The sequence below is a fragment of the Alexandromys fortis genome, unplaced genomic scaffold (genome assembly GCF_014885135.2).
Source record: "Alexandromys fortis isolate MF-2015 unplaced genomic scaffold, M_Fortis_MF-2015_v1.1 scaffold_4, whole genome shotgun sequence".
Lineage (NCBI taxonomy): Eukaryota > Metazoa > Chordata > Mammalia > Rodentia > Cricetidae > Alexandromys > Alexandromys fortis.
The window spans coordinates 31730247-31750667 of NW_026067944.1; the positions used below are offsets into that span (position 1 = coordinate 31730247).

At 44.3% G+C, this 20421-nt stretch overlaps 1 protein-coding gene across 1 annotated transcript in view; it reads right to left on the reverse strand.

Annotated features, from left to right (window-relative positions):
• Positions 1 to 20421, reverse strand: part of Plcxd2 (phosphatidylinositol specific phospholipase C X domain containing 2) — a 60718-nt gene that overhangs the window by 13328 nt on the left and 26969 nt on the right. Inside the window, exons 2-3 of the mRNA XM_050149086.1 lie at positions 12077 to 12537; positions 4372 to 4613 (exon numbers count right to left, since the gene is read on the reverse strand). Of these exons, the coding sequence (XP_050005043.1) occupies positions 4372 to 4613; positions 12077 to 12537 (703 nt within the window). The remainder of the gene's footprint in view (positions 1 to 4371; positions 4614 to 12076; positions 12538 to 20421) is intronic.

A 20421-nucleotide genomic window follows, 5' to 3' on the forward strand; every position in this document is an offset into this window, starting at 1 on the left:
TTTCCCAGGGGTGAAGCAAATCACAACCCAGAGATCTCAAGAACTTGTACAGGGTCACCCCATTGCCCGTGGGGGACTGGGTTAGTTCACTTGGGGTGCCGAAACAACACACACACTAGTGATTTCAAAGAACTGAAGTTACGTCCTCCTGTTCTAGAGACTGTCTGCACAAAATTAAGACGCTGCAGGGTTGGCCTTTATCTGAGGCCTTTATTCTTAACTTGTAGGTCATTTTCTCCTGCCCAAATTCCACTGCCCCTTACCCCATGGTATTTTCTCTGTGTACCTACACAGATCTCTATGACCTCTTTGTATGTTTTTGGAGACAGTGTAGTATATCCCAAGGTGACCTTGAATGTCTGCTTCTCATTGTCTCCTGAAGTCACAGGATTACCGGCAGGTGCCGCCTGTTTAGCTTCTATTGTCTCCCCTTGGTTTAAATTTCCTTTGGACTTCAGTGTGGGCCAAATATACTCATATTCAGAGGAGAAAACATTAAGGTTTTATTCTACTTGACGCTGCAGGATATTTATTTGTTTACACTGTGTAAAGATGTGCCCCGGATTGGTTTAATAAGAAGCGGGGTGGCCAATAGCTAGTCAGGAGAGAACATCTGGAGAGAGGGAGAGGACTCCAGATGAAGCTAGGTGCCCAAGAGAGGCCAATGAGACGCGGAGGAAGACATACAGAATGAGAGGTAAAAAGCCACGAGACAGAACATAAATTAATAGGTTCAGGCTAATTTAAGTTGTAAGAGCCAAGCTTTCATATTAATAATAAGTCTCCATGTCACAACTGGGGGACTGACTGGCTGCCCCCCAATAAAGTCTAACAAGAAAACTTGCTACAGTTTGAGACAGGGGCTCACTATATAGGTCTGGCTGGCCTCAGATTTACAAAGATCTGTCTGCCTCTGCCTTTCGAGTGCACAATTACACTGACTGCATTAGAATTTTAATGCAAGGATTTGTTGAAGAGGGAACATACTTTAGTGACCTCCATAGGGACCCCAAGCCTCCAGACTCAGTGCTTGTCACCTTCCAGAGTTTCAGTGACCATTTGGTCCTCAGTCTTAGGCAAAACTCACCTGCATTTCATATCACTATGAGTATTATAGGTTTGAATTCCAGGATTCTTCTAGTCTTAACTTCGCCAGAAGTTCAGTGTAAATGGACTCTGTATGTTTGTGGCTTCCTTCCAAAATGATGAACCACAGTGAACAGAATCTCACGTCCAAAGATCATCTGAGAATTGGGGATTAGCTTCCCACTGAGGAAAACTACCTCCTGCAGTAGGAAGACACTCCCATCTTCCCAGGTTTGAGCTGCTGATCAGTAGGATCAACTAGACAGCATGCATCCCTGAGTGGTTAGTCAGGTAGGACAGCCTCTTAGGGTGCTGGCGCTCAGGAGGGAGAGCCTACGATTACTCTGTGGTGAAATGACAGTCATGTGATTTGCTGTCATCTGGGAGCAGGTTCCTGGCCAGAGTTACGTTTATCTTTTCAGTTGATGTGTAGGCACAGGGGTGTAGGATCATACCCATAATACTCCCATGACTAGAGAGGACTAGGATGCCCATATGGCTACTCCTTTAAGGGATATTCTCACTTCCAGCAAGGAGTCCTTGCCTTTGGGCTCATGCTGTCTTCATTACAATAAATAAAGAGGCTGGGATCCTTGGGCAGCCAGACTGAGGCAGCAGAGAAGTCTAGCGCTATTGTGGATTAACAGCTACAACCAGTGTGAGCCTACCAGATCCAGGCTACTAACTCAGTCATGGGCTCCAGGGGGACACCAAGAAACAGGGCATGGGCACCATCTCTGCTCATATCAGTGCTCACACTACACTGGCTGATGTCCAGCAGTCCCCACAGACCCTTGGTTCCTGGAAGCTCTGCTGGGCTGCCTTGCTTAGCTTCCCTGAGGACTAATGTAGAACCCAGCCATGACAAACTCAATAGCAGCCTGAGTCTCAGTAGTTTTCCCTAAGGCGATACCTGGTTCCAAGAAAGACCACAAACTGCGACTACCCCAACACCACCCAGGAACAGACCATCCAAAGGGAATTCCTAACGTTCTAAAACACACCTGCCAACACACATACCCATCACTTTTCACCAGGACACCCCTAGACAAATGTCAGCCAATCAGGGGTGCTGAATCTTAGAAATCCCTCACCCCCACCTTTGCCACTACAAAAACCTAACCCTAATTGAGGTCAGGGCTCTCCAATCACTCCAATACAATGGACACATAGAGAGACCAAGTTTGCAAACTTGTATAAGAATAAAGGCTCTTTGCTTTTACATACAGGACTTGCTCTCCTAGTTGGTTTGGGGGGGGCACTCTGTGATCTAGGCACACTGTCTTACATAAGACAAAAAGTGTCTTCATAGTATCCCCATGCTCCCCTTTGAGAGGCTGTCCTGGGCTTAAGAATCATATTTGATCATTTGCAAAAAAAAGTACCTTTTATTCAGAGTAAAGGACTTTTATCCTTAGTCTGAAGTAGTTCCTTAGAACAGCTGCCCACACAGGTTTGCAGTGGTGTGATCTTCACACTGCTCTAGAAATGGCCATGCTAATTTTTATTGAAAGGCTGTCCACAGGGCCAAGGCTACAGGACTCACCAGGGCTCTACACCTGCCTCTTCCTGGTACTCTTTCCATTCCTCTTGACATTTCAAAGTTGATCAAATGAATAAATAAATGGTGGTAAGCTGCAAACTTACCAAAAGTATGAGGAAAATGGAATGGGAACATGAACATACAATATATGGAAAGGAGAGTTTGTGAGTCTAGCTCTTTTAAAGAGCTACCACACTGGTTTTTTTGTTTGTTTGTTTTTGTTGTTGTTCTTTTGTTTTGGTCAAACATGGTAGCTCACATTTATAATCCCAACATTCTTGGAGACTGAGGCAGGAGGATTGCAGAGTGTCAGTTTGAAGCCAGTCTGGGCTCCAGAGTGAGATCTTGTCTAACTCTACCATACCCTCACCCTCTCCATCCCTGCCAAAGAGTATTCCCATATAGCCTAGTCATAGCCTCTCTTGGCTTTGAGCTCACAACCCTTTTGCCTTAGTTTTCCAAGTGCTGGGAATCGCGGTGTGCAGCACCATGGCCAGCCCACAGATTTCTTTGTTTCCTGCTGAATGCAGCTGATTTGGTTGAGACTAGGAAGAACTGCCTAAGAAGGGGCCTCTTGTTCTGTCCATGGTGGCCATTATCAGGAGTCTTCAGCAGGGAGGAGGGGGTGAGGAGGAGCACAGTTGCTGTTTGCCTGTTAAACTCCTGAATAGGCACATGACTCTCCAAACTCAGAACCAGATGAGAGTGCCTGTTCATGTGACTGGCCAAGTGACTGCCCAAAGCTTTCACTAGCCGAATTGCAGTCACCACCCAGAACTCAAAACAGATGCTTGTGAACATAACTTTTAGAAGACACAAATACACTAGTTTCTGCAGCATGCATCATATACCCACATGTGCATACATCCATATATATACACAATCTGCATATATACCCACATGTGCATAGACATGTAATATACTCTCTTGACATCCTCTATCCATTTACTCACTGGTGCCCAGGACAAAGAACATCATCTCATACAAAATGACTACAAGATCCCTGCTTAACTGTATATCAAGCCTAATTCTGTCTCAAGGGAGTATTGGAGGCTGTGGCATGGATCTCGAGACTCACGGTCACCACAGAAGAACCAATTCCTGAAGGACCAGCTTTCAGTCCCCAGCACAGAGTGCAGCAGCTTGTTTACTGCTTAAACAGCCAACTGCGTCACGGGCTGTAACAGGATCACCACGGGTGTGCGTCATAAAGAAAACACACAGCGACGTTGACTCAGAGTGTTTGTCATGGTATCAAATCAGAGTGAGTATTTATGGAATAATGCAAACATTTTAGCAAAGTGTCCCAAGATTCTTTGGGTACTACTCATGTAATTCCTCCTAGAACCCACAACTTTCAACAGTATACTTTATAAGTTTTGTGTTTGTTTGTTTTTGTAATTCTCAAAGTCTAGAATTTTACTGTTGTGTGTTTAGAATAAAATCAAGATAAATGTGTGTGTGTGTGTTCATGCAAGTATATTCGTTTGAGTGCACGTGTCTGTGCTTGTGTGGGGGGCTAGAAGAGGCTAGGCATTTGAACCTATAGTTCCAGTAACAGGGAAGCAAAGAAGGGTAGATTATGAGTTCAAGGCCAGCCTGAACTGTCTCAGGAAACCAACCAAATCATCCAACCAACCAACCAGTCAACTAACCAAACCAACCAATCAATCAACCAACAACCACCACCACCAATGAAACAATAACATAACCCCTACCTGTGGGGTGAAGTCACCTCTTACCTGTGAACTAGTGTGTTCTTGAGGCCCCCCACCAGGCCTCGGGCAATGGTCTTCACTCTTGGGGTGAGGATGGCCTGGGAGACATGGAAGGCCCCACGTGGGGCTCGCTCACTCAGGGTGGTCTCCAAGAAGAGGATCAGTTTCTGCACACTTGTGGTATTTGCCCAGGGTGCTGGAATTTTCTTTCCTGGCCACAGGAATGGGTATTGCTTGTAGAAGGGACAGTGATAGAAAATGAGAACCTGAAATGTTCAGAGCAGATAAAGGTCACCAACATATAAAAGCTGAATACTGGGATGAGGGTTGGGGAGGGAGGTGGACAAACATGCGCAGACATAACAGAATTGTTCATGTAAACTGAAATATAAAGGAAAGTCACTTCTCTGTGCAAGGTTTTGTGGACTGGATGAGAGAGTATAATCTCATGATTGTGGGAAGCTAGAATGCTGAAGTTTGGAGTCGAGTTGTTTAGAGCTAGCCTTGATTCTCTCAGTAGCCATGCACTGCACACACGGGTACCAGACCTGCCATCCTTCTGACCAACGGGCTAAAACCTTTGGTCTGTATTCATAGCAGACCACCAACTTCCAAGACCAGAAAAATCCACTGACTGCATGTGAGACCTATAGTACCTTCTCCCGCCATAACCCACCTATTTGTGGTACCTACCAGTGTTGATTAATACATTGCCTCATGACTTTCTTTACTTCTGAGGCTAATCAATTCACATGTGATCATTTCCACAATGAACTTGTTATTCTAGGCCACCTGAGTCTGTGTTCCAAGACATTTCCAATTTGGTTCACAAACAAACTATTTCTTATTCTCTTTGAAGTGAGAGCTGTGTTTTGCACAGGTCATATTTTTCTTTTTATTATGTATTTGTTTATTTTTACATGGCAGAGGGATGGGGTGGTGACTTTTGGGGATTAGTTCTCACCTTCAAATAGGACCTAAAAATTTAACTTAGGTCATCCATCTTGGGGGTATGCCTTACCCACTGAGCCATCTCAATGGTCCTATTGATTATTTTTTAAAACTTGTTGTCTAATTGAATGACTTCCTTTTTGTTTGTGCACGTGGGAAAAGCACAGGCCACCTCCTCACAGTTTGTCTCAGATAAATTCACAAAACAGACAAGATTATAAAGGAAAGTGACATAATATGAAGGAATTGTACCGACTCATATGACAAATACATCTGTAAGAAATTAATATAGAGCCTCACGATAAATGCATCAAATTATTTTGATAGAGTCTAATAATCTCCATTAACTATGAGTTAGTGATAAGCATGAATGTATTTTAAGACAATCTGCAGAGAACCTGACATGGCCATATCACTGCGGATAACTGACAGGCAGGGCCAAGCCTGCAGAAGTAGGATATTACCGCCAGCATGTGTGACTGGTGGCCACGTGGACTCTTCAGCTCAAGGTGAGTAAAAGTGAGCCTGTAGTTTTTTGTTGTGGTTGTCTGTTTGTCTTAACCAACCAGACACATGCTCATTAAATTCCATCTCATAGAAGTCTCTAGATCCCGGACAGAAATCATGTGTACCAGAAATCATGTCTTCTGTGCTCATGGAATTGACACTTGGCTCTTGGAGTTTAGATAAACAGTGTGAACTCATTTGTGAGTGAATAGATTTCCAATTGTGTGCCCTGGCTGTGATGAAATTGCCCTTCCCAGGGGAGGACACCGATGCCCCACTAGCATCAGGGAAGGCTTTACAGAGGCCATGAGCCTCCAGCGGGGCCACTCGAGGTGGTGGTAATTTTGAAAATAATTAGCAAGCTATATCCATAGCATTAATTAGTTTCTGGGAGGCAGCTGGGGGATAGATTGCTCTTCTGATTGTCCCAATTGTGAGTTCTGCTGTGTGGCTTTCTAGAAGAGCTGCATTTTTCCCCTTTGGGGCACCAGTGAGCTCTTCCCTGAGGAATGCCCAGCTCATGTTTAAGGTAAACTGTAATCTTCAGAGCAGTCCTGCAGGCACCCAGGAGCAGGGATTCCATCAGCTCCTCTCACTTCCAGCTGTTCAGGTGATGATGATGGTGACTGACCTTTTGAAGGCCCCGAGGTAGGGAGTGCCAGGCAGAGGGCTGCCAGCGGGGTAATGTCTACCCTCCTGGTTCTTACTGGTTCTGAGTAAGGCTGAACAGCATGCTGACTGTGTTGTTAATGAGGTTAATCACAGGCTCACTGTAAGCAGATTGCTGGGGAGAGCCAAAGATTTTCCTCCTGGCATTGTAACTAGCTGGTTTGGAAGGCTGACACCCACAAGAAGAGCTGCCCTGAAGAATGGGCTAGGGGCAGGGGGTGGGCAGGATACTGGGCAGCCCTGGGATGGGCACAGCAGGTGGTACCCAAGACATCTGCCCTTGGGCCTGCATAGGTGCCCTAGAGGACAGTAACAACTTTACTCTGTGGCAGAAAATGTGTTTTCAGTACAAATGACACAAAAGGGGTTTTCTGTCCTTCCCTCTTTGGGGGGTGGGGTGTGCTTCTTGGGAAGTCTGATCTGATGGTTGCTTGCTGGGATTCTCTCCTGACAGCGGGAGGCTGGCAGACCAGCCCCAAGGCTAAGGTTACAGAATACAGGTGTAGGGGCATTCATGGAGCTTAAGAGCATCTCTCCCCATCTCTTTTCCCATCTCCCTCCCCACCTCCCTCCCCATCTCCATCCCCACCTCCCTCCCCATCTCCATCCCCATCTCCCTCCCCACCTCCCTCCCCATCTCCCTCCCCAACTCCCTCCCCATCTCCCTTCCTAACTCCCTCCCCACCTCCCTCCCCATCTCCCTGTGCTGTTTTTCTTGGAAACCTCTCCCCTACAGCTCAGTAGCAGTTCATGTTCAGTTTTTCTCTTGAGACTAAGATGGAAAATCTCATTTCCTTTAAGAACAGTCCTTTGGGTAACCTCTTCTCACTGTGGAGGTTGCTTTACTGGGAGCCTCTGGGATGCAGGTTCACGGTGTGCTCTACTTTTCCACACACCAAAAACCACTCTCTTCATGCCATACAGAAAAACAGATGCTACCTTATCCCGCAATTGCATATTGATTATTTTTGTTTATTTTTATCACAGATTGATAAATTATGTTTAGTACTTACTATTATTATTGTCTGCAGGTGTGTGCATACCATGGCACCCACGTGAACATCAGAATCTAACTTTCAGGAATTGGTTCTCTCCTTCGAATATGAGTTCCAGGGGTTGAACTTGGGTCATGAGGTTTTCATAACAAGTGCTTTTAACTCATGAACCATCTTACTGTTCTTTTTGTTTGGGATTTTTGAGACAAGTCTTACTATTCCACTGGGAGCTTGCTACAGAGCTCCAGCTCAGAGCAATCTTCTTGTCTCAGCCCAGGTGCTGAGGGTACAGGTGTGCACCACCACGTCCAGCTTGATTGCTTGTACTTCCCTAGAATTATGTATTTCTTCCCTTCTCATTAACATCCCAAATACTCCTAAACTGTAGGCTAAATCCTCTAATTCATTGTGCCCTTAAAACCTTATCTACTACAGTATGCAGACAGAATCTGGGAGCTGGGGCATAATTACATGTGGAGTACATGAAATGTGGCGGTGGTAGAGCCCTTCCTGATATTAGATTCCAGTAATAAAACACCAAACATGGGGGGCGGGTGTGTGTGAGAGGGAGCAAGACAGCTCATTATGTAATGAATATTTAAAGCCTGACCACAAGTGTGACAGAGCCCAGCATGGGGCCAGTGACTGGTGGCTCTCTTTGAGTGCTCTTGTTTCCTGCTAAAAAGAGACATGACAGGAGAAACAGGGATGGGGGAGGCACAGAATTTCGATGGAGACCTTGACCCTTTTTCTGATATATCATTCCACTCCCTTTTCTCCATAACTTTAAGACTATTTGTAGTGGATAATGCAGCTAAATCAGCGTGTATGTGTGTGTACATGTGTGTGTGTTTGTGTGCACGTGTGTGTCATGCATATGTACATGTTAGTGCACATGTTTGGGTGTGCACAAGTGTGGAGGCTAGAGTTTGAGGTTGGGTTTTTTTCCTTGATAGCCTTTCACCTTTTTAATGTAGAGGTCAGAGGACAACATTCAGGATTCATTTTCTTATTTCTACCTGTATGTACGTCCTGGGTTGGATGCAAGTTCCTTTATGTGTGGGATTTTTTTTTTTTTTTTTTTTTTTTGAGCAGAGAGTCTCTTGGTGAATCTAAAACTCTATTTAGCCAGACTGGCAGACCAGTGACTTTCAGGGACCTGCCTGTTCATATCTGTCAGCCGTCCAGTATATCCTCTGTGTACCAAATTATACATCAAATGCCATCCTCTTTTTCGCAATGGGAACAGTTCTTTGAGAACAGGTTCTTAATGAAAAGAAAGTGTTTTTGTTTCACAATACAAGAAAGCAGTTGTGAAAATCAAGGCCCCTGGCAAATCCTCAGAGAGGAGCAGGAGCTTTGGGAATACTGGAGAGGAGCTAGCTAGTGAGGAGTCCTGAGCCACACCACCCACAGGGCCTCCTGGGTACGGTGCTTCACCCTCCAGTCCTCAATTTTCCCATCTGTAAAATGGGGGGCGGGAATAAAATGCCCATCTCTGGGTTTGGGATTAAGCTCAGTGTTTGCATAGCAAGCACAAGGCCCTGGGTTTGGACTTCAGCTTCAGGTGGGGATGGGGGTGAGGGATACAAAACAGTAAATGCCTATCTCATAGTGTTGAGAAGCTAATCCAGCACATTCTGGTGTATTAATAAAACTGGGTTGGTATTCCAAGAGTTCCAGATAAGACTGGGCTGCAACATAGTGAGACTTCACGACAAATAAATAAGTAAACGAAATTAAACCCATGAGTCTGAACAGTATTAAAGATAGGTGTGGCAGGACAAATGTTTATAAACAAATGGCTGAGCTTATTTCCAACACGAAACTTCTTTGAGTTAAATGTTTCTTCTTAAAATTTCTATTTATTTATGCATGTGTGTGTGCCTGTGAGTGCATATACATGTGAGCCTGTGTGTGTGCCTGTGAGTGTATATACATGTGAGCCTATGCGTGTGTCTGTGCGTGTATATACATGTGAGTCTGTGCATGTGTCTGTGAGTGTATATACATGTGAGCCTGTGTGTATCTGTGAGTGTATATACATGTGAGCCTCTCCGTGTGTGCCTGCCTGTGAGTGTACACACATGTGAGCCGTGCATACACACTGAGGAGACCAGAGTCGGCGGTCACTCACTCTTCACCTGTTCCTTCGAGACAGTCTCTCGCTGAACCTGAGACTCACATACTCTTGGCTGAGCTGGAGGCTCACATGCCCCAGTGACCCACCTGAGTCACCCCCTCCAGAGCTGGAGGTAAAGCCACTTGTGGGGGCACATGTTGCTCCTTATGCTGGTGTTGGGATCAGAACACCTGGCCTTGTGATTAGAAAGCAAGTGCTTTTTGCTGCTCAGGCATCTCTGTAGCCCTTCCAAAATACGTCCTTCCCAAGTTGTTCTTAGGGCCAGGGATGGGGCTGTACCATGGCAGAGCCGCTTGCCTAGCATGTATAAAGACCTGAGGTCCTTCTCCAACGTTTGAAAGAAAGAGAGCAACTCTGAATGAATGTATGCTTTTTGTTTTTCTCAGAGAAAGTTCAAATCAGTTTTTTTTTTTTTTTTTGAAGCTCTTGTTTGCTGCTACCATGCTCTGGGATCAGAATGGAATGCATCCAGGGCCCATCGTTTAACTGAGTGCTCCTCAGGGGTGTAGGCTTGGAACCTCACCTTTACTGGGGGAACATGGATAGGATATTAAGCCCTTAGAGCAGACGGAATGATTCTCTACTGAACAACTGGCTTTTTTTCGCAGTTTTGTCCTGGGCTGATAATAGCCAAGCACTACAAGAATATTTAGATGCCAACTAGAGTGCAGAGACACTTTATTTGGCAGGTGTGATGGTCTGAATGAGAATGCCCCCTGGCTCACTGGGTCCCCAGTTGGTGGAAACATTTGTCTCAGCGCAAGAGGTTTAAGAGGGAAAAGATATGAACAACTAGGCTAGAGCCCCAGTTTGGGTATTTTGGTAAAGAATGTGGCTGCTGTTTGTCCTTGTCCTATGAATTTTCTTGAGGCTAAACAGAAGTCAATAAAATAATTTCCTTGGCAGAGGAGATTTCAAGACAGCTTTATATTGACTCTGTCGTGTGCTTATCACGCTAATATGGTAATCATTTTTCTACAGGTCTACAATGGAAAAGAGCAGCTGGCACAAAGAGAAATAGAAAATACAGTTTAGAGAGGAAAGGGGCACCAAGAAATTTACTGTTGGATCCAAGACTTGTGCTGACAGAGATGAGAGGATTAAAGAGAGGCCTGATCTGAAATGGAATAAAGGGAGGGGCGCCTTCAGGGTGAGACCTCACCCAGATAAGCTTTCAACTTGTGTAAAAGGAAGCTTCTGCTCTGAATAGCAGCAGCAGATCAAAGCTGCTACAAATACAATTCCAGGGTGCCAAGTTGGTAGTCAGACTTGGCGCTGTCATCCCCGTGGTTCTGGCTTTAGAGTCAAGAAAGATGCCAGCGGAAGGGGTTAGGGAATCTTCCTCCATGTGGAAGGAGAGCCACTGACTCTGGCACCAGGTGAGGAACTCCCTGAATTGGGGCCCTGAGAGGTCGAAGCTGAGGAAGTGGAGCTGGGATTGTGGGTAGAGACACAAAAGAGTTAGAGGTGCCAGAGTCACAGGATGGCTGCCAAAGAGAGATGCACACAGGCAGTGGAACCAGCTCAAGAGAGACAAGTATTCTGCAAGCAGCAAAGCCGGAAGGGCCGAACCATGTCGGTCCCTTGACATTGGACATGAAGCTGCAGGAGTTGGTGTTTTTTTCCCCTGGGTTTTATCCTTGCTTTAGTTCAGTATTTCTTCACTATACCTGTATACTTTCTTCCCTTTGGAAATACTTCACGTAGGTTCTGTGCTATTGCATGTTGAAAGCATGTAATTTGTTTTGAACTTTTGATTTTACAGGGGTTATAGTTCAGACATTGCCTTGTGTGGCAGAAGAGACTTCAGAGTTTAAAACAGTGTTGAGACTGTGAAAGACTAAGGAGCTTTTGAATTCAGATCAAATGCATTTTGCATTATGATGTGGCTACAAGTCTACGAGGACCAGGGAGGGGGATGTGGTAGTCAAAATAAGAATGACCAGTGCAGGTTCCTATATTTGCATTCTTGGTCCTCAGTTGGTGGAAATATTAGGGACAGATTAGGATGTGTGGACTTGTTGGAGGAAGTGTTCACTAAAGGTTGGCTTCCAGGTTTCAGAAGATGTGTACCATTCTCAGTGCTTTCTCTCTCCGTCTCATGATTGTGGGTCAAGATGGGAGCTCTTAGCTGTTGCTTTGCTTTGCTGTCATGGACGCTAACCCTTTGGATCCATGAGCCAAATTAAATGCTTTCTTCCATCAGTTGCCTTGGTCATGGTGTTTTATCACAGCAATGAAAAAGTAACAAAGACATCAAACATTAATTCCACTTCTACCAGCCCCACTAAATCTCTTGTAGCTACCCCAGAATCCGGGTATTATTCTACACATGCTCAATACTTCCACCAATCTATTCTTCCAGCCCCTAACCCTTGGGTTGAACGATTTTGCAGGTGGCAACCTAAGGAGAGCAAAGAGTTAAGTTCTTGCTCTCAGAAGCACATCACTCCTCTGCTCTTACCTGGCACTTCTTCTCCCACAGGCTTTGCAGGGTCATGCTCTCCACACTGCAGGCTGGGCACAGCTTGCTCCCAAAGGCCTCCTGGATCCGCAGAACCAGACATTTGTGGTGGGCCTCATCCATGGCATAGAAGTGGTTGAAATCCAGGAAGATGATCTCTTGAGGGTGCTGAGTGAGGAATGCATCAATCTCCATTAGTCCATCCCAAACCTTGATGCCAAAGAGCCCATGGATGAAGTAGATCTCCTGGTCAGTGTCCCCTGGCTTGGAGGACACACGCAGGTCAAAGTAGCGGATCCCAGCCTCCAGTTGCTCCCGGAAGGTCAGGTTCTGAGTCACAGACCATTTCTTCATTAGCTTCTTTACCAAGGAGATCCGGGCGAGGCGTTTGACAGCTTGGGTTTGGTCAGGCCCCACGGGGGACTTTTCATCTACCCAGTAACTGAATGAATCATGGGAGCCTGAATAAAGCAATAAAGGGAGAAAACCAGAGTTGAGACTATTTAGCTGATAAGACGACAACAGATAAGAAACAAGAGCGCACATGCATTATAAATAGGCACTTGCGAAAACTTTCTGGCCTGCTGGGAATGAAATAAACAAAAATGAAAGTAATGCAGTCTTATTAGCAGCTCGTTAGGCCTAGGGTAATACCATAATTCTCATATATTGCTAGTGTAAGGTAAATTAATAACTTTTTAGAAAGCTCTTTAAAAATATGCTTAGAAATCAGAGCTTTAAAATATTCATTGCATTTTGATCTAGTAATTTCATTTCAGGGAAGCTACTCTGCAGGAAATAAATTCAAACCTTTGGAAGAAACAAAGATGGCAGCCAGAGGCTATAACAATAGACGTGAACAGGAGGAGGCTTAAGTGTTTCTCATAGGATGTTTGTCCCTGGTATTCATTCCGTTGAAGTGTAGAAGGGTATAGGAACACTGTGCTGAGCTCAGGAATGTTGGGGCAGGCATCTCAGTAAAGAATAATAATCATTCCCGATGCCATCATAATAAAAGTCTGGAAAGACCAGGACTGGAATAACATGTTTCAGCACAGTTAAGGCTGTCTACAGCAACCCACAGCCACAGCTACGCCAAATGGAGAGCAGCTCTTATTCTGAAGTCTTAGCTGGCCCACTGTAACTGAGAGGGAAATAAAAGGTATAGGAATATGAAAGGGAAAAGCCAAAATAACCTTATCTGCAGATGATGTCATTTTGTTCATAAAACACCCTAATGGCTCTGCTAGAAAATTCTTAGACTGATAGAGTTTTTCTCATCAGAATGGCAGTATATAATATTAACAGATAACATTAATGCCAATAACAAATATCTTGAGAAAAAAATAGGGAAACAAGAATATTTACAGTAGCCTCAAAATAAACAAGGACACAAGCACCCTTAAAGTGAACCTGATGAAAGAAGTAAGGGAGCTCACACTGAAAAATATAAAACGCTAAAAAAATTGAAGAAAATACCAGATAACAGAATGCCCTTTCATGCTCACGAATTGGCAGAATAATGAGATGGCAGACAGCTCTCAAGTAGTGAAATGCAAATGGCCAATAAGCAGAAGAACGTTTACGCTCACTAGCCATCGGAGAAAAGCAAGTTAGAAATACATTGCGATTCCATCGCGTTCCAGTCTGAATGACAGCCACTAAGAAAACAGCAAGAGAGACTGGAAAAGTATAAAGACACAATAGAACCTTTGTGTGCCTTTATTGTAGCAATATTTGGTACAGCCATGATGGAAATCAGAAAGAAGTTTTAAAAAAAAACTCAAAACACATCTACCATATGACCCAACGCCACCATATTTACCCAAAGGTCCTTAAGTCAACACACGACAGACACACGTCACAGTGTTCACTGCAGCACTGTACACAACCATCGTGAAGCCGATCTAGGCGCCCAAAAGCAGAGGGATGGTAAGATGACATGTGGTGAACATGTCACCTTCCAGCCGTAAGGAAAAATGAACTTATGCCGTCTGCAGGAAAACAAGTCCCGCTAGAGAGAGTCACAGTAAAGGACTTAAGCCAGTCTCCAAAATACATTCAGCACATTCTCTCTCGTTTGTGGTTCCTAGATTTTAATTCAACACATGAAATATGCATACAGGACATGAGAGTAGAAACAAAACTGAATTGGAGGACAAAAGAGACTAATGTGGGGAGGGCTGAGAAAGGGGGGATAAGGAGGCAGGGACTGTGTGTGCTCAGTGTACAATATATACTTGTATGAAAATGCCTGTATAGAACGGTACTGTGAGCAATGAATACACAACGGAGTTCACCAAACCCGAAAATCTCTAGGACCTGTCTCAAATACACAGTACATTATTGTTTTGTATAATCACCTGAAATATTTTAATGGAGCTAGTAAAATAGGCTCTCCTTTCCTATTTATTTAAACTACAGTACATACAGTATAAAGGAATATATCTGTAAGCAATGTGTGCATCTCTTTCACTATACAATGCTATTATATAAAAGGAAGCTGAACTTAATCTCATACTGGTTTGTGTATGACTGGAACCATAATTTTGATCTTCTATAATCTGATTTTCCTTAAAAACTTAATTTATTCTAATTTATCTTAATTTCAAAACAAAGTAACCTTAAAAGTGATTGCACTCACTAGCCCTTGTGTTTAACCAGAAGGCACCAGGACTAGGGTATAAAAACAGAACACAACGCCTACAAATACACAGCATGTACGCATGTGTGTGTGTGTTGGGAGGGAGAAGGGGCACATTTGCTTATTTGTGCACAGAGGCCAGAACCTTGAAACAGACTAGCAATGAACCTGGAACCTAGGCTGGGGACCAGCAAGGCGTGCAATCCTCTGGCCGCAGGCCCTCACTCTAACTATGATAACCTGGTCCTTCACTATCACACCTGGATGCTTTTATTCATACTGCTGCGTTGTCATCAGCTCTCTATGGGAATGAATTCTAAAGCAACTGTTTCATATGTACATACGTACACACATACATGCATATAACAAAATAACCAGAGACAGTTGGTGACATTATTTCCTTCTTCTGGGAATTAGCCTCTACAGGCGTTATCCCAATGTCTCAGAAGTAAGAGTGAACAAAAGAAAGACAGGACAGAAATGATGCTTTATTTGTCTGTTGCATCCGGAGCATGGAAGAGATTCAGTCAAATATTAAGGAACAGTATATTTGTTAACCTTTCGATGAACCGAACTTCACAAGCGAGAAAATTACCAGCATATTTCAGGTGAAAGCGAAGCGATTGCTAACAGGAATGTGGGGCAAGTCCCCCTGGGCCTTCTGCATTGGATCCTGTAGCTAATGAGGCCCACTGAGTTCTGCTTAATGCTCTGCTTCCTTTGGCTGTGCAGAAACAGGGAGTTTTTATACCTCCTTATTGAGATATTTATTACAAATCCCGTAGATATAATGGTGAACAGCTAGTTCTGTCTTCCTTCTAAATTGCATTAATGAGCCAGCTGTTTGGGACACAGCAAATAACAGAGTGCAAGATACACAGTCAACTTAATTCTTGCCCGGGCACCAGGGAATAGCTGTTAGCCAAGCAGGGAGGACAGGCAAATCTCCTCTGGAGTGTGCTTGCTGGTGCTGAGCCCAGTTTTAGCTCCACAGGGAGATGTGCTAACAACCTCCAGTGTTTTGCTCAGCTGAGAACTGTGCAGAAATGTGACCGCCATGGGACCCAAGGGGCCATTTCTGATTGCACAGGACGCACACCATTCCCAGTCCACTCCACCGAAGAAAGAGAAGCCCACCCCACAGGAGTGAGAGCCAGCAGAACAGCCAGTCTCCCTTTGACTCTTTGTCTTCGTTTCAATCTCCCAACCATCCAAACATCCAGTACTCCATCCCCCACCCCACCTGTTGTCTGCAGCGTATGGTGTTGGTGTAGACGGCCCAATGCTTTTCAGGGATTGTCTCACCTATGTCCACAGAAGTCAAAAGCAACCATCATCCATTACGACGTATTTTCAATATTTTTGCTTTTTTTTAACTTATGTCTCCCCCCCCCAAAAAAAAACTTTTGTTAACATAGAGTGGATAAAATAACAGTGAAAACAGTGTTAAGTTCTGGTATCTGGCCAGGTAAAGGGGACGGGATTAGGGGGAGGAAAGACTTTAAATCTAGTCCCAAACACCAAGTCCCTGTGACTTGATTTTTTTATTGGCAGAAGTTCCAGAGTACTTTGTAGGGGGGGGGATGGGGGAACTAACAAATACTTCCTGAGGGTGACATCAACAGTAGGCTTTAGAAATAAGTCATTCATTGTGTGTTCAGACCACCAGGTGGCGCCTTCCCCAGGAAGCTGGAACCATAGAATTCACACCTGTAATCCCAGTACCCAGGAGGCAGAGGCAGGAGGATGCCACCAGTTTCATGCCACCTGGACTACATAACGCATAGCAAAATCTTTGGATAAATGAGTCCCTCCTTCATGGTCTGTCCTCCCAGGACTAATTTTAGCCTTTACAGAGGAGAGAGGTGGGGCTGGAGAGATGACTCAGTTATGAAGCGCTCTTCCTGCTCTTGCAGAGAGTCAGAGTTCAGTTCCCAGCTCCCACATGGTGGCTCACAATTACCTGCAGCTCCAGTTCTAAGGAAGCAGACATCGTCTTCTGACCTCCACGGGCTCCTGCACACACACACACACACACACACACACACACACACACACACACACACACACATATTCATGCAGGCTCACAGAAATATACATAAAAAAATACATAAGTCATTTTTAAAAGATGAAGATTTTTTTCTCCTAGTTCTAAAAATTTAGTTGTCTGCATTTTCTTTAGTTTTATAGTTATTTTATAATCATTTCTTCTTGTTTATTTTATAACACCACATCACTTTACGTTTCATTTTCCTCTTGATGTATGTGAAACCCTGGAACATACATGTGTTGGGAGCATAGCACGGAGGTCCTTGCGCCCACAGATCTCTGAAGAAACCAGGATGTCAAGCACACAGGACTGTCTTTACAATGGGAAAGATGAAAACCTGCTCTTCCATCCAGAACGCTGAGAAGAGGGAGTGTTAAACAGCATGGTGATCTGCGTTACCTGTCGGTCCAGGCCATACCAAGCTCTTACAGCCAAGACTGGAGGTGCCTAGGAATCTAAACGACCTGATAGCCAGACGCTCCCCCCAAGCTCCCTCCCACAACAAGGACTAGATGTAACTAATAGCCCAAATGCCTTCTGTGCTATCTGTATGACCAAGACCAGGCCCTTAGGCCCTTAAGCTAGTACAGCTAATGTATCTCCAGAACCCATCTTCTTGGAAGAAACGACATATACCCTGAGTTGAGTTTCAGTGTAATTACATTTCATTGTGCGACAGGGATTGTCTTATACCAGGGAAGTTTTTTTTTTCTCCAAATTATACTGGTCTCAAATACATTGGGAATAAACCAGCTGTTATTAAACTCCTGGAAGCATGATCCAGATTGATGACGTCAGTCTGAATGGGGTTTTTATTCTTATCTCTTCGAGTGGTTTGAATCCCTTTATGATACCGTCAGGTACCCCTTCATATATGTAATGATAGTTTATAATGGTAAACAGTGATTCTCAGTTTGGGTCATATAACAGAATCTCAGGGCTTTAAAAAGTATCAGCGCCAGAATTCCACCCCAGAAACACCAACTCAGAATCTCATTGATGTGGGGGTCAAACTCCCCCCCCCAAATGATGCTGTTGAATTCCCAGGTTTGGCATTCACTGCCACGAACGTAAGATTATCCTTGCCTAACATGTTTAGGTTGTTTCAAGAATGCTTTCAAATTTTGAAGCACTATTCTGGTGGCTAGGCTTTCTCATACCTAGGGATACCTCGTTTATTATGTCACTGACCCACGAAGGTTCCCTTTGACCAACTGAATAGCTACAGCTTATTAGGGGAGAAGAGGATATCAGGAGGCCTTGCTTTCACTATTGTGCTTTCTAGGCGTGACTGGATAGGTGGTTTAAGATTGGTTACGGCCTGTGTGAATTCAGAACAGAAACAGTGGAGCAGCCAAATCACGGAGGAAGAGAGGATGGAAAGGGGGAAAGGCTGGCTGTGTCTTTCTTCAGACTCATGGTTACTCCCTCTTGGATAGCATTGCTGGCCAGGATCATCTAAGAGGCTAGGAATAAGAAAATGAGCTGGCCATGTGAGTTCTGGGGACAGCCAGTTGTGTTCCTTATCTGGAACACAAATCTCTGCTCCCTTCTTTCTGCTGATTGTTTCTTGGGGATTCAAGAGCTCAGGTGAGCACGCAGCAGCGTTTAGTTAAAGCCATGCCACTACCTAGTCCTCACAGATTGGAGGAGTAGTCATTTTCTGAGCTCAGTTAAAAGGAAATTTAAAGCGAATGTCCTGAGAACCCAGTTTCTAAATCACACAAAAATAATCCAGACAACACAGTCTGCCATGAGACATCGCATTGTACCACAGTGGCCTTCAGAACAAAGTGACATTCCTTATAGGCTCAGAAGCAAGAATGGAGGGAGAGGAAGAGGAAGCTGGGAGGATGATGAATTTCATCCTCACATGGTGTAGGAGGTCCTTCTGTCTATGTGTTGCTTTCATCGGTTAATGGGTAAAGAAACTGCCTTGGCCTGATAGGGCAGAACTTAGGTAGGTGGAGAAGATGGAACTGAATTCTGGGAGGAAGAAGGCGGAGTCAGAGATACGCCATGGAGCCGCCAGAGTCAGACATGCTGAATCTTTCCCAGTAAGCCTCTGCCACATGGCGATATACATAGGCATATATATGATGTATATATATATATATATTAATAGAAATGGGTTAAATTAAGATGTGAGAGTTAGCAAACAAGAGGCTAGAGCAAATGGCCAAGCAGCGTTTTAATTAATAAAGTTTCTGTGTGGTTATTTTGGAACTAAGCTAGCAGGGCAGCTGGGACGAACAAGCAGCCTCTCTCCTACAACACTCACACCTCTGGGCCACAACAGGGAGAGAAGGGTGGTGACCCACAACGAAGAGCTCCTGACCTCATATATTTAGGAACCTCTCTGCTCGCACCTGCCATAGGCACAACTCTGCCATTGGGAGCCCTCTAATTCTGAAACTGAGTAGGCCCTCTGGGTGGCTCACTGGCCCCACCTCCGCTGGCCTGATTTCTCCATTTTTTTTTCTTGGAGACAGTGCTTCATGGTCCCAACATCATAAGAACTGGTTTTTAGAGGGAGTGAGAAAAGCCAACAACAACAACAACAACTTACTCTATTTCAAAGCACAGCTGTATGTGTAGCACACAAGCAGATATACACTAATCTTAACTTTTTAAATTTAAAAACCTATTTTACTTTTGTCTTTTTGTGTTTATGTGTCTGTAGGCCATGTGTGTACAGTGTTCAAGGAGAGCAGAATAGAACATTGGATGTTACAGGAGTTGGAGTTACAGGAAGTTGTGAGATGCCAACATGGGTTTGAGGAATTGAATTTTGGTCCTCTGCAAAAGCAGTATAAGCTCTCACCCATTGGCCATCTCTTCAGATCTTTAGTATTGAAAATTACATGTTCAGAACAGAAATGTTAAGAGAGACCGATTGTGAGGAGGCTATTGTGAGCATCCTGAGGAATACTGCCCTAGACTGAGACCCTGGCTTGCCTGGATAGCACCTTGGCTGTCTTACTCTTATTGGGCATGCCTCTCAGTCCCCTCAGAAACCTTTCCCGGTGGTCATCCCTCAGAAGACCCTATATGGAAAATAATGTCCCCATCCCTTGTCCCAGAATAATAATAGAGAACCATTTAAATCTCTCATCTTCAGGTTTTTTTTCCAAGTATTCCCAGGTATCTTTCCCAAGAATAAGTCATTTCTATGTCTATTCAACCTCAAAGACCCACGTTTACAAGCTGTTAGTTTAGGCCATAGATACTTACAAGGATGGATGATAAAACTAATTTGGAAAACAGCCATAGCTCTGAGTAAGTGTAATGTAGAGTAACCACATGGTAACATGAGGCCTGAGTTCGTCATTCTGGCTCTGTTGCTTACTTGCTATGTGGCAGGAATGCTGTACCTTAGTTTCCTCATCTGTGAAATTGGAATGACATTAGTAACACTCATTAGTTGGTTACAAAGTCTAAGTGAGCACTGAGAGGGGCCCCTGACAACAAAATCAGCTCAAATTCATCATTACTCATTATTCATTGCTTTCTCTCTGCCAATTATATTTGAGAACCAAATCATTGAGATTCCAGCAAATATTTATAGTTAGAGAACTGCCAAGCTTCTAAATGGTTAATATTTCAAGCCAGGAGGGAGGAAGTGTGATGTGTTTTTTATTATATACAAAA